The sequence below is a fragment of the Rhinolophus hipposideros genome, assembly GCF_964194185.1.
Source record: "Rhinolophus hipposideros genome assembly, chromosome: 6".
Taxonomy (NCBI): Eukaryota; Metazoa; Chordata; class Mammalia; order Chiroptera; family Rhinolophidae; genus Rhinolophus; species Rhinolophus hipposideros.
The window spans coordinates 1,001,078-1,015,059 of NC_138052.1; the positions used below are offsets into that span (position 1 = coordinate 1,001,078).

At 37.8% G+C, this 13,982-nt stretch overlaps 1 protein-coding gene across 1 annotated transcript in view; it reads left to right on the forward strand.

The window, feature by feature from the left end:
• The window catches only part of UGGT1 (UDP-glucose glycoprotein glucosyltransferase 1), a 135,769-nt gene that overhangs the window by 44,213 nt on the left and 77,574 nt on the right, over nucleotides 1-13,982 (forward strand). The window contains 2 exon segments of the mRNA XM_081051329.1: nucleotides 445-580; nucleotides 3,193-3,324. Of these exon segments, the coding sequence (XP_080907455.1) occupies nucleotides 445-580; nucleotides 3,193-3,324 (268 nt within the window).

Below are 13,982 nucleotides of genomic sequence, written 5' to 3' on the forward strand. Positions count from 1 at the left end.
CTTTAACAGTTGAAAGCCTAAGCCCCCTTGGGAACTTGCCTTTCTTTTTTTTTATATATTTTTTTAATTGGGGAATATTGGGGAACAGTGTGTTTTCCAGGACCCATCAGCTACAAATCAAGTCGTTGTTTTCACTCTAGTTGTGGAGGGCGCAGCTCACTGGCCCATGTGGGAATTGAACCAGCGCTCTTGGTGTTATGAGCACTGTGCTCTAACCATGAGGCAACTGGCTGTCCCGGGAACTTGCTTTTCTTATTCTGTAAGTGATGAAAGCGTTTGCCAACCATCTCAGACTTAATTGTGAGCTGTGCTTTTCAATAGAGGATCGTTTTCCTCTGTCAGCTAGAGTATTTGTGTGGGGTACGAGGATGCCATTCCTTTTAATGGGTTTTATTCTTTGAGATGAGTTTCTTTTTCTTCTTTTCCCTTCTTCCTCTCCTTCAGACTTGGTTTAATCTTTGTTGTTAACGATTCTGAAGATGTGGATGGGCTGCAGGATGGCGGAGTGGCTGTACTGAGAGCGTATAATTACGTTGCCCAAGAAGTGGATGACTATCACGCCTTCCAAATTCTGACGCATGTATGTGTTCATTCCAAATGTTGAATAACTTTTAAAAGTCAAACTTACTCTAAGAAGCAGTATGTGGTAAGGGGATTCGATATTTCTGGACAAAGAAAAAGTAAAAAATTGTTCATACAACCTTTATGTGTTTGATATTTTAGGAGTTGTCTCTATTTTTATTATTTTTTTTACGTTAAAATCTTTTTTTTTTTATGGTAATTCTATTCTTTTTTTTTATTTATTTATTAGTTTTAGGTGTACAAGACAAGGTAATACTTAGACGTTCATCATTTATATCCCTCACACTGTGAACCCCCCTCCCCCCATCTGCTATCCCTCCGACCTCACACTGAACCATCACATTATATCGTTAAAATCTTTAATGATGTATTTTTTTTTAAATATTTTTATTGGGGAAGAGGAACAGAACTTTATTGGGGAACAATGTGTACTTCCGGGACTTTTCCAAGTCAAGTTGTTGTCCTTCCAATCTTAGTTATGGAGGGCGCAGCTCAGCTCCAGGTCCAGTTGCTGTTGTTGGTTTCAGGGCCGCAGCCCACCATCCCTTGAGGAAGTCGAGGAGTTGAGGAGTTGAACCTGCAACCTTGTGGTTGAGAGCCGGCACTCCAACCAGCTGAGCCGTCTGGCCATCTGGGAGCTGAGCGGCAGCTCATTGATTTCATTCTAGTTGTGGAGGGCGCAGCTCGCTGGCCGATGTGGGAATCGAACCTGCAGCTCCGTTGCCCAGAGCTCATGCTCTAACCAACTGAGCCACCCATCCGTTCCTGTCTCGACTTTATTGATTCACCAGTGCTAATAAAGATTGCTGTGATTTCAGCCAAGATAATCTTCCTTAGGAGCCACACTAACGTCCGTTAGCCTCTGCCTTCTTATGGTTTGAAATCACTCATTCATGCCCTTGGTAAATGTGATGTTCTCTGCTTGTTTAAAAAAATGTTTGCTCCCCCTCCTTTAAGACCATCATAATCTTTTCAGTTACAATTCAGTTTACTGTTGAAGTCAAAATTCTTAATTTGTTTTTCTCCATATTAACTGGAGATTTTGAAATGCCCTGATTTTTATATATATTTGAAATACTGCTCAAATTTAAAGAACTCTCCTTATTTTCTTGTTTTTTTTTTCTATTTTTGAATATAAAAAACTTCATTTTCAATGTATTAAAAAAAGTTATATTCAGAAGTAACAGTTCTTTTGTTTACAGATTAGTGGTAATTATTGAATTTTACCTATAAACATGATGTCAGTCTGCTGTTTATTATGTTTGTTATGTTCATTGTTTAGACATTCAGTCAGGGGCATTTTTTATTAGTTAAAATGTGCACTTATGTATCCGGCTAACATTCACCAAGGACCTAGCATTTACCAGACCTGGTCCTATCTGTGAGGGATACAAAGAAGAGTAAGACGTCACCTCTGTTTTCAAAGCCCTTACAGTCTAGTGGGGACACCTCCACGCAGAGGAGCTACTAGTGTGGGGAGCACAGCTGGCTATGACAGCACCCGGCCCTCGCTCCACTAGAGGTGGCCATGGGCATGTTTGTGGAGTGGGACATTGTCCCAGCTGTGTGGGAGGAAAAACGGGAGTGGGGTGAGCAGTGGCTTTAAGTCACAGGTGCTGATTCCAAGTGGTTAGTGTAACTTAAGCAGAGTATTGTGAGAGCAGAGTGGAGTGGGTAACCTGGTCGTTGGAGCCATGAGAGGAGGTAACAGGTGTCTAATCACAGAGTTAAACTGTAATTAAAAAGATCATTCTGATGCATGTGTGGAGATGGATTTGAAGCAGGGCAAAGACTGTGGCAGGGTACTAACTGATGAGCCGTTGCTGTGACTGCTGAGCAGTGATGGTGAGTACGGGGAATGAAATTAGTTCAGAAAAAGTTGCGAAAGCTAAGAAGTGTTTTAAAGTCTGCTTTTTAAAGTTTCCCCCCCTCATCGCCATGTGAAGGAAAGGATAATGTGAGTTTTAATTTTTTTGTTTATTTTTAATTGAAAAAGTAAAAAAAATTTCATTGTAAAAAATTTTCAAATAATATTAAAGTGTGTCAATTTAAAATTTCTCTGTCCCTTACCCTTCCTAATCCTGCTCTTTGAAGGTAGCCACTATTAAAAGATTGCTGTTACCCTTCTAGGTATTTAACTGTACATGTACAGACATGGTGGTGGTGTTTGTTTTATGTCTCCTTTTTCAATTAGCAATAATTACGTCTTGGATAAACCTTGTTGGCTATATTGCCACTGTGTAAAGCTATGTCTGCTTTTTAAAAACAGGGATTATACCATACATGTTTGCAACCTGTTTCCCCTAAATATCAGGGACATGAATTCTTATTTCAAGGATTACTTGTAAATATTGAGATTTAAAAAAATTAACATATCTTTGTATTTGGGACTTAATATGAGTATGAACTGATTGTGTCATTTTAAAAGTATATATAATTTCTAATGTAAGAAGGCATGTTGAGGTATATGGAAAAGGGAGAATTGCTATTCCCATTGGACCTTTTAAAAAAAATAACCATGTTTCCCTGTACATTCAGAAATCTTTTTAATAAACACTCTCAAATTTGAATTTACAAGTGTAGTTGGTTACCTGGTTTTCCTTTCTTCAGATTTACAACAAAGTAAGGACTGGAGAAAAGGTGAAGGTTGAGCATGTGGTCAGTGTCCTGGAGAAGAAGTACCCGTATGTGGAAGTGAACAGCATTTTGGGGATTGATTCTGCTTATGATCAGAATCGGAAGGTAACACATTCATTCTTTCTTTGGCACTTCTCGTGTGACTGCAACACTGCACTCTCCTCACCTCCCTTTTTAGATTGTCGTTAACAAAGGTAGTGGTGGTTCAAGTATTTAGTTAGTTAGCATTTATAAATTCAGAAACCAGATCACTTTGTTTACAAATGCAGTTTTTTTTTCAAATTTATTGGGGTGACATTTGTTAGTAAAATTACATAAATTTCAGGTGTACAATTCTGTATTACATCGTCTATAAATCCCATTGTGTGTTCACCACCCAGAGTCAGTTCTCCTTCCGTCACCATATATTTGATCCCCCTTACCCTAATCTCTTTCCCCTCACCCCCCCTTAACCTCTGGTAACCACTAAACTATTGTCTGTGTCTATGAGTTTTTGTTTCTCATTTGTTTGTCTTGTTCTTTTGTTGTTTTTGGTTTATATACCACATGTCAGTGAAATCATAGGGTTCTCTGGTTTTTCTGTCTGACTTATTTCGCTTAGCTTTATAATCTCAAGATCCATCCATGTTGTCACAAATGGTCCTATTTCATCTTTTCTTACCGCCGAATAGTATTCCATTGTGTATATATACCACAACTTCTGTATACATTCATCTATCGAAGGACATTTTGGTTGTTTCCATGTCTTGGCCACCGTAAACAAAGCTGCAATGAACATTGGAGCACACGTGTTTTTATGGATATATTTTTCAGATTTTTTGGGTAGATACCCAGGAGAGGGATTGCTGGGTCATATGGTAATTCTGTTCGTAATTTTTTGAGGAACCTCCACAATGCCTTCCATTGTGGCTGCACCAGTCTGCATTCCCACCAACCGGTGTGTGAGGGTTCCTTTTTCTCCACAGCCTCTCCAACACTTGTTACTATTTGTCTTGTTGATGATGGTGAGGTGATAGATATCTCATTGTGGTTTTTATTTGAATTTCTCTGATGATTAGTGATGTTGAGCATTTTTTCATATGTTTATTTGCCATTTGTATGTCTGCTTTGGAGAAACGTTTCTTCAGGTCCTCTGCCCATTTTTCAATTTGGTTGTTTGTTTTTTTGTTGTTGAGTTTCATGAGTTCCTTGTATATTTTAGATATTAGCCCCTTATCGGAGGCACTGTTTGCAAAAATCTTCTCCCATTCAGTTGGTTGCCTCTTTATTTTGTTGATGGTTTCTTTTGCTGTGCAGAAGCTTTTAAGTTTCATATAGTCCCATTTGTTTATTTTAGCTTTTACTTCCATTGCCTTTGGAGTCAAATTCATAAAATCGTCTTTGAACCCAAGGTCCATAAGATTAGTACCTATGTTTTCTTCTATGCAGTTTATTGTGTCAGGTCTTATGCTGAAGTCTTTGATCCATTTTGAATTAATTTTGGTACATGGTGACAGATAGCAGTCCAGTTTCATTCTTTTGCACGTAGCTATCCAATTCTGCCAGCACCATTTATTGAAGAGGCTGTCTTTCCTGCATTGTATGTTTTTAGCTCTTTGTCAAAAATTATCTGTCCATATTTATGTGGTTTTATTTCTGGGTCCTCAATTCTATTCCATTGGTCTATGTGTCTGTTTTTTTGCCAATACCATGCCGTTTTGATTATTGTAGCCCTGTAGTACAAGCTAAAGTCAGGGAGTGTGATACCTCTAGTATTGTTCATTTTTCTTAAGATTGCTTTGGCTATTCGGGGTCTTTTGTGATTCCAAACAAATCTGATGATTTTTTGTTCTACTTCTTTAAAAAATGCCACTGCGATTTTGATGGGGATTGCGTTAAATCTGTATATTGCTTTGGCAATATGGCCATTTTAACTATATTGATTCTTCCAATCCATGAGCACGGAATGTCTTTCCATTTCTTTGTGTCTTCTTCAATTTCCTTTAAAAATGTCTTATAGTTTACAGCATATAGGTTCTCCACATCTTTGGTTAAGTTTATTCCTAGCTATTTTATTCTTTCTGCTACAATTGCAAAAGGAAATGTTTTTTGTATTTCTTTTTCTGAGATTTCATTGTTAGTAAATAGGAATGCAATGGACTTTTGTACGTTGATTTTGTAGCCAGCAACTTTACTGTATTTGTTGATCGTTTCTAATAGCTTTTTGGTGGAGTCTTTAGGGTTTTCTATATATAGCATCATGTCACCTGCAAAGAGTGATAATTTAACTTTTTCATTCCCAATTTGGATGCCTTTTATTTCTTTCTCTTGCCTGATTGCTCTGGCAAGGACTTCCAACACTATGTTGAAAAGCAGAGGTGATAGGGGACAGCCCTGTCGTGTTCCTGAACGTAGAGCACAGGGCTTCAGTTTTTCACCATTAATGTTGAGGTTAGCTGAGGGCTTGTCATATATGGCCTTTATTATGTTAAGTTATTTTCCTTCTATAACTACTTTATTAAGTGTTTTAATCATAAAAGGATGTTGTAATTTGTCAAATGCTTTTTCTGAATCAATTGATATAATCATATGATTTTTGTCCTTTATTTTGTTTATGTGATGTATCACATTGATGGATTTGCGGATGTTGAACCATCCTTGTGCCCCGGGGATTAACCCCACTTGGTCGTGGTGAATTTTCTTTTTAATGCATTGTTGTGTTCGATTTGCTAGAATTTTGTTTAGGATTTTTACATCTGTATTCATCAGAGATATTGGTCCGTATTTTTCTTTTTTCGTGTTGTCTTTACCAGGTTTTGGTATCAGGGTAATGCTGGCCTCATAAATGAGTTAAGGAGTACTGTCTCTTCTACAATTTTTTCAAAGAGTTTGAGCAGGATTGGTATTAGATCCTGTTTGAAGGTTTGGTAGAATTCGCTAGTGAAGCCATCTGGTCCCGGACTTTTGCTTTTGGGAAAGTTTCGGATGACTGATTCAATTTCGTTACTGGTGATGGGTCTGTTTAGATTTTCCAGTTCTTCATGGTTCAGCCTTGGAAGGCTATTTGTTTCTAAGAACTTGCCCATTTCTTCTAGGTTATTGAATTTGGTGGCATATAGTCCTTCATAGTATTCTTGGATGATCCATTGTATTTCTGTGATGTCCATGATAACTTCCCCTGTTTCATTTCTGATTTTGTTAATTAGTGACTTCTTTCTTTTTATCTTAGTGAGTGTAGCCAAGGGTTTGTCAATTTTGTTAATCTTTTCAAAGAACCTGCTGTTTGTCACATTAATTTTTTCTATTATCTTTTTGTTCTCTATTTCATTTAGTTCTGCTCTGATTTTTGTTATTTTCTTTCTTCTGCTGACCTTGGGTTTCACTTGTTCTTCTTTTTCTAGCTTTTTAAGGTGTAACATGAGGTTATTTATTTGGGATTTTTCTTGTTTCTTGAGATAGGCCTGTATTGATATAAATTTCCCTCTTAAAATTGCTTTCGCTGCATCCCAAAAATTTTGGCAGGATCTATTTTCATTGTTATTTGTTTCTATGTACCTTTTGATCTCTCCTCTAATTTCTTCTTTGACCCAGTCGTTCTTTAAAAGTATGTTGTTTAATCTCCATGTATTTGTGTTTTTTCCTGTTTTCTTTTAGCAGTTGATATCCAATTTCAAAGCCTTGTGATCAGAGAATATGCTTGGTATGATTTCAGTCTTCTTAAATTTGCTGAAGCTGATTTTATGTCCCAATATATGGTCTGTCGTTGAGAATGTGCCATGTACACTTGAAAAAAATGTATAGTCTGATGTTTTAGGATGCAGTGCTCTATATATGTCAATTATGTCCATTTCATCTAATGTGTCATTTAGGGCTGCTATTTCGTTATTTATTTTCTGTTTGGATGATCTATCCATAGCTGTCAATGATGTATTTAAGTCCCCTAGTATAATTGTGTTTTGATTAATTTCTCCCTTTAGTTCTGTTAGTTGTTGCTTATATTTCGGTGCTCCCTGATTGGGGGCATAAATATTGAAGACTGTTATGTCTTCTTGTTGTATAGTCTCCTTTACCATTATGAAATGTCCGTCTTTGTCTCTTGCTACCATTTTCACCCTGAAGTCTGTTTCATCTGATATCATTATGGCTACACGTCAATTTCTACCCTTTCACTTTGAGTCCATGCTTGTCCTTGTAGCTGAGATGTGTCTCATTGAGACAGCATATTGTTGGGCTTAGTTTTTTGATCCAATCTGTTACTTCGTGCCTTTTTATTGGTGACTTCAGTACATTTACATTTAGGGTGATTATTGATACGTGAGGATTTCCTGTTCTTCTGTCTTTAGTTTTCCAGTAAGGCTGTGTCTCCATTGTTTCTTTGCCTTTTTGTTGTTGTCTATATTATTTTTGTGTGGTGGTATTCTATGATGTTTCCCTCTGTTTCTTCTTTTATTACAGTATATATTTCAGTACTGGATTTTTTTTTGAGTGGTTACCCTTAAGTTTATGTAAAAGAAAGTTTGATCTTTAGTGTATTCCATTTTCTTCAGCACGCTTACTTTCTCCATTCCAATATTCCGGTTCAGGCCTTTACTCTCCCCCTTTTTATGTTTTGGTTGCCACAAGTTCTCCCTGTTGATGGTGTTCGAATAGTCTCCTTTAGTATTTCTTGTAGTGCAGGTCGTGTATTAGAAAATTCCCTCAACTTCTGTATGTCTGGAAAGGTCTTTATTCCTCCTTCATATCTAAAAACTCGTTGAATTTTTTCAGAACTGCAATCTTGCATTCTCTTTTATTTAAGTTACATAATTCTGTATCTTTAAGTTCCTTTTCCGGAGGCTTTTCACTTTCTTTCTGAGCTGTCTTGTTGCCTTGGTTATTCATGGCAATTACTGATTTATTATATCTCTTCCTAGACATCTACAGGAGTGGCTTCTGCAACAGGTTGATAAGAAGAGGTCTTTATTTCGTTTTCCAGTACTTGTTGGTAAAATTTTTTCTCCGACTGCAGCCTTTTTTTTTTCTCTCACACGGTTATGCTGTTTTCTCTGCTCTATTCCAGCTTCTCACACAATGGGGCGATTCCCTGGGAGATGGGCTTCTCCTCTTTCATAGGGCGCCACATCCCTGTGGGGATGTGGAGAGCTTTTGAAGTTCCAAAGCTCTTTCTGCACCAGATTCAGAGCCCGTTTGTTTCAGCAGTTCTGTTTACTCCTGCAGGGATCCGCCCAGATAGGTGGGGCCAGGGGCGGGGTGAGTTGTGAGAGGTGGCCCAGAGCAATGGCGGCGACCACCACCACAGCCAGTCCTGCTTCCACAGCTCCCTCCCCTTTGCCGGAACTAGTTGAGCTGCGAATCTGTGTCTGCGGTCCACAGGTCTCAGAGCAGCAAATATTCTGTCCTTTGATCCGACACTGCTACTTTATCGCTTCTAGCACCGGGCAGGTGGGGGTGGGGCGAGCTCTGGGAGGGGAGGGAGGGGGCGGCTAGTCTCAGTGCCTAAGGCTTCCGCTCTCCGCTCAGCAGTGAGGGCTTAAACCACCGATTTCAGCCCTCTTCCCTCAGTCTTTGCTCCGAGGTCTGCCGTGAGCGAGCGTTGGGTTCAGCGGTTTTGTATGCTGCCCCCTTAGCCCTGTGGGCCGTAAGCGGAGCCCTAGCAGTCCGAGTCCTTCCCTCTCCCGCAGCTGCGGAAGATCCGGGCGCAGCGGGCTCTGAGCACTGAGCTAGGTCTGTGTCCTGCGCCCGCGCGGCTCCGTCTCCGCACTTCTCCTCTCCCTCCTCCCCCGCTCGCGCGATTCACCCACCTGGAGGTGAATTCAGCAGTGGGCCTCTTCGTCTTGCCTGTCTGCTGTGCAAGGAGTCCTTTGTGGAGTTATTGTTGTCCGATTCGTTGTAAATTCCAGGGGAGCGTTACAGAGGCTCTCCTCATGCCACCATTTTGATGACGTCTCACAAATGTAGTTTATATTTCAGTTTTGTGAATATGTCATTGATAGTTAACTTGTATGTTAAATATTAAAATGTAAAGCAATTTCTTTTTCCCAACGCCCTTGTAGTATTTGTATGACATATATTCTGGATGAAATTATTGGACATATGATGTGTGGTTGTCAGGATATGAGGTGTAGCTTCATGTCTGTCATTTATAGTTCAGGGTAAAGATGGGAATGTATTAAGAAATGTAATAAGCAGAATGGTAAAATATGGTGATAAGGACATAGAGAAACACCTAAAAATATTTATTTTAAAATAGTAGTCTTTCTTGTGAGATACTAAGTGCAGTAAAGATCTCTTATGTATTGCAAATAGGAATGAGGTAGTAAGTTTACTGAAAATAAATGTTCAAACAATGAATCAAAATACATTCACAAAACGTTTTAATTTAAAACAAAAATGTGTTTGTTTCCCAACTTTTTTCCTTTTTTCAAATGAAGGATAAGGCCTTTGGTTATTCTGTTTGGAGATTGGAGCTATTACTCCTTTAGAAACCATACTCATAATGAATTGTTTATAATTTCTTTTCCATCTGAGTACCGAATCCTTTGAGATTTTTGTAATCTTCCTCCCGTGTTTTATAGTTGTTTTACGCACATCTCATTCAGCATGAATTGTTTTTAACTTTTCACCTTTTTGAGTTTTTCTAGTGATTGAATTTTATTTTTTTGGGTAGACCACCTTTTTCCCTTCACTCATATATTTTATTGGCTTGAATCATATTGACTTATGTTGTTTCATTTCGAAAAATAGTTGGTTTGCAAACATACACAGCTGGTCTTTGGTAAACATACAGCTCAAACGAGGAGAGCAAAAGTATGTGCATTCTAGAGAGTAGCTCACTAGCGTAAGAGGTTAACATGCTTTAATGGCAAGTGTTTGTTGCTATTAACTTGGTTAATTTAGATTGGTTACGAGATCTGTTACTGTAAATTGATCCATTTTTTACGGGCTTATACAAAACACTATTTAGTGAGAACAAAACACAAGAACTTAACTAGAGACACTCCTGAAATACTTTGAAATAAGGAATAAAGTTTTAATTTTAAACATATGGTGGTACTTGATAACTTCTCTGTGCCAGCCCTGGTAATAGAAAGTTGAACAAGAGGGTGTGCCTGTACTTGGGGCGTCACACAGCCTGTTGGCGGGTGATACAATAAAAGCAGTGAGGTTTTGGTGATTGTAAGGTAGTAGGGTTTGCTTTGTAGGTGGCAGGCCTAGAGGAGGGAGGGGTGGGCGGTCCTACCAGTTTAGGACAAGGTGACTGTTGAAGGCTTCCTACAGGTGGTGACACCTGCCTACCCTGAAAATTAAAGTTTTTAGGGAGATAAATGTAAAATCAAAACAAAACACAAACTCAGAGGTTATTATCTGTATAAATTCATATTGAGTTCAGCACTGATTAAAATACTGGCTCTCTACCAATACTTTTATAAGGGTAAGTTCATACCAGGAGCTAGTGGATCTGTGAGAGTGAGCTGGTTTGCCTTTTTCCTCATTACTGTTTTTGATTATGTACTTTAGTGCTTTTTATGTTTTTAACAGCAAATAATAAGGATTTCCCCCCAGCATTATCGAGATAAAATTGACATGTCACATTGTGTAAGTTTGAGATGTACAGTGTGTTGATCTGGTACATATTTACCACAGGAGGGTTAGTTAACACATCAGTCACCTCACATACTTGCCATTGCTTTTGTGGTGAGAATATTTAAGAGCTACTCTCTTAGCAGTTTTGAAGTGTACAGTACAGTATTGTTAACTAAAGGCACCATGCTGTACATTAAATCCCCAGAACTTACTCATCTTATAACTGGACATTTGTGCTCTTTGACCAACGTCTCCTCATTTCCCCCATGCCCCAGCACTTGACAATCATCACTCGAATCTCTTTTTATGAGTTCGGCTCGTTTAAATTCCACATACAGGTATCTGTCTTTTTTTCCCCCTGACATATTTAAATTAATTAGCATGCTCTCAAGGTCCATTCGTGTTATTGCAAATGGCAGCATCGCTGAATATTCCACTGTACAAGTAACTGTGTGTGTGTGTGTGTGTGTGTGTGTGTGTGTGTGTATACACACTTTATCTTCTGTATCCATTCAGTTGCTACACTTGATCTTAGACAAAAGGCGGAGAAGCGATTCCATTCAACTGCTGACACATACTTAGCAATTGTGGGAGTGCAGAAATCTCTGAGATCCTGACTTCATTATCTCTGCAATTAACATGGGAGTGCAATAAACTTATCGCTGCAATAAACATGGGAGTGCAGAAATCTCTGAGATCCTGACTTCATTTCCTTTAGATACATACCCAGAACTGAGATTGCTGAATCATATCACAGTTTACTTTAAAATTTTTGAGGAACCTCCATCCTGTTTTCCATAATGGCTGTACCAATATACATTCCCACCAACAGTGCACAAAGGTTCCCTTTTCTCCACACCCTCACCAACATTTGTTATGTCTCTTTTTTTTAAATAATTGTTTTATTTTTCAATTAAAGTTGATATACAATAGTATATTAGTTTCAGATGTATAACAATGATTAGACATTTGTATAACTTATGAAGTGATCACCCCAATAAATCTAGTACCCATCTGATACCATATATAGTTATTACAATATTATTGACTATATTCCTTATGCTATACCCTTCATTCCCATGACTATATTGTAACTACGAATTTGTACTTCTTAATCTCTTTACTTTTTTCACCCTGCCCCTAGACTCTCTCCCATCTTTTACCCCAACAAATCTAGTATCCCTTTGACACCATACGTATTTATTACAATATTATTGATCATATTCTTTATGCTATACCCAACATCCCCATAACTACTTTTATATATATACGTGTGTGTGTGTGTGTGTATATATATATATATATATATATATATATAAAATTATAGTTGGCATACCTTATTGTTCAGCTTCCGGTGTACATTGCAGTGATCAGGCATCTACATCTTCCCTGAGGTGGTCTCCCAAATGGGATATGTGTCCATCGGATACCCTACAAAATCTTTACATTATTGATTATGTTCCCCAAATTAATTTTCAAAACCCCGTGGCAATCTTGTGGTTACCGACTGTTTTCTAATCCCCTCACCTTCCCCCTTATCCCCACCTCCCGCCCATCTAACAACCCTCAGTTTTTCCTTTGTCTCAAAACTGTTTTTGATTAGTTCATTCACTTACTCTCTTCTTTAGATTCCACATATAAGTGAGATCATATGGTATTTGTCTTTCTCTGTCTGACTTATTTCACTTAACATAATGTTCTTTAGGTCCATCTATGTTGTTACAAATGGTAAGATTTTTTTCTTCCATATGCCTGCGTAATACTCCATTACATAAATGTACCATAGTTTCTTAATCCAGTCATCTACCGATGGGCATTTCGGTTGTTTCCATGTCTTGGCTATTGTGTATAGTTCTGCAATAAACATAGGAGTGCATAAAGATTTTTGAATTGGAGTTTTGGATTTCTATGGATAGATACCTAGGAGTGGAATTATTGGATCATAGGCTAGTTCCATTTTCAGATTTTTGACATACCTCCATACTGTTTTCCACAGTGGCTGCACTAATCTGCAATCCCACCAACAGTGCACGAGCGTTCCCTTTTCTCCACATCCGCTCCAGTACTTGTTGTTTGTTGATTTATCTATGATAGCCATTTTGACTGGGGTGAGGTAGTATCTCATTGTGGTTTTTATTTTCATTTCTCTGATGGTTAGTGAGGTTGAGCATTTCTTCATATGTCTGTTTGCCATCTGTATGTCCTTTTTAGAAAAATGTGTCTTCATGTCCTCTGACCATTTTTTAATTGGGTTGTTGTTTTTTTGGAGAAGAGTTGAGTGAGTTTTTTTATAGATTTGTGATATTAACCCCTTATCAGATATATCATTGGCAAATGTCTTTTCCCATTCAGTAGGATCCCTTTTTGTTTTATTGATGGTTTCATTTGCTGTGAAAAACTTTTTAGTTTGATGTAATCCCACATGTTTATTTTTTCTCTTACTTCCCTGGCACTTGGGGATATATCAATAAAAATCCTACTCCGAGTAATGTCTGTGAATTTTCTTCTTACATTTTCTTCTAGGTATTTTATGGTTTCAGATCTTACATTTAAGTCTTTAAGCCATTTTGAATTTATTTATGTATATGGTGTAAGGAGGTGGTCCAGCTTCATTTTTTTGCATGTGTCTGTCCAGGTTTCCCATAACCATTTATTGAATACACTGTCTTTACCCCATTGTACATTCTTGCTTCCATTGTCATAGATTAAATGGCCATATAGGCATGGATTTATTTCTGGACTCTCTATTCTGTTCCATTGATCTATGTGTCTGTTTTTATGCCAGTACCATGCTGTTTTGATTACTGTAGCCTTGTAGTAGAATTTGAAGTCAGGTATTGTTATACTTCCACTTTGTTCTTACTTATCAAGATTACTGAGGCTATCCAGGGTCTTTTATGGTCCCATATAAATTTTAAGGATTATATGTTCTATTTCTGTGAAAAACGTCGTTGGTAGTTTGATAGGAAATGCGTTGAATACGTATATTGTCTTAGGCAGTATGGACATTTTAACTATTAATTCTTCCTATCCATAAACATGATGTGTGTTTCCATTTATTTATATCTTCTTTCATTTCTGTTCTCAGTGTCTTATAATTTTCTGAGTATAAATCTTTTACTTCTTTGGTTAAATTTATTCCCAGGTATTTTATAGTCTTTGGAGCAATTGTAAATGGAATTGTTTTCTTAATTTCTCCT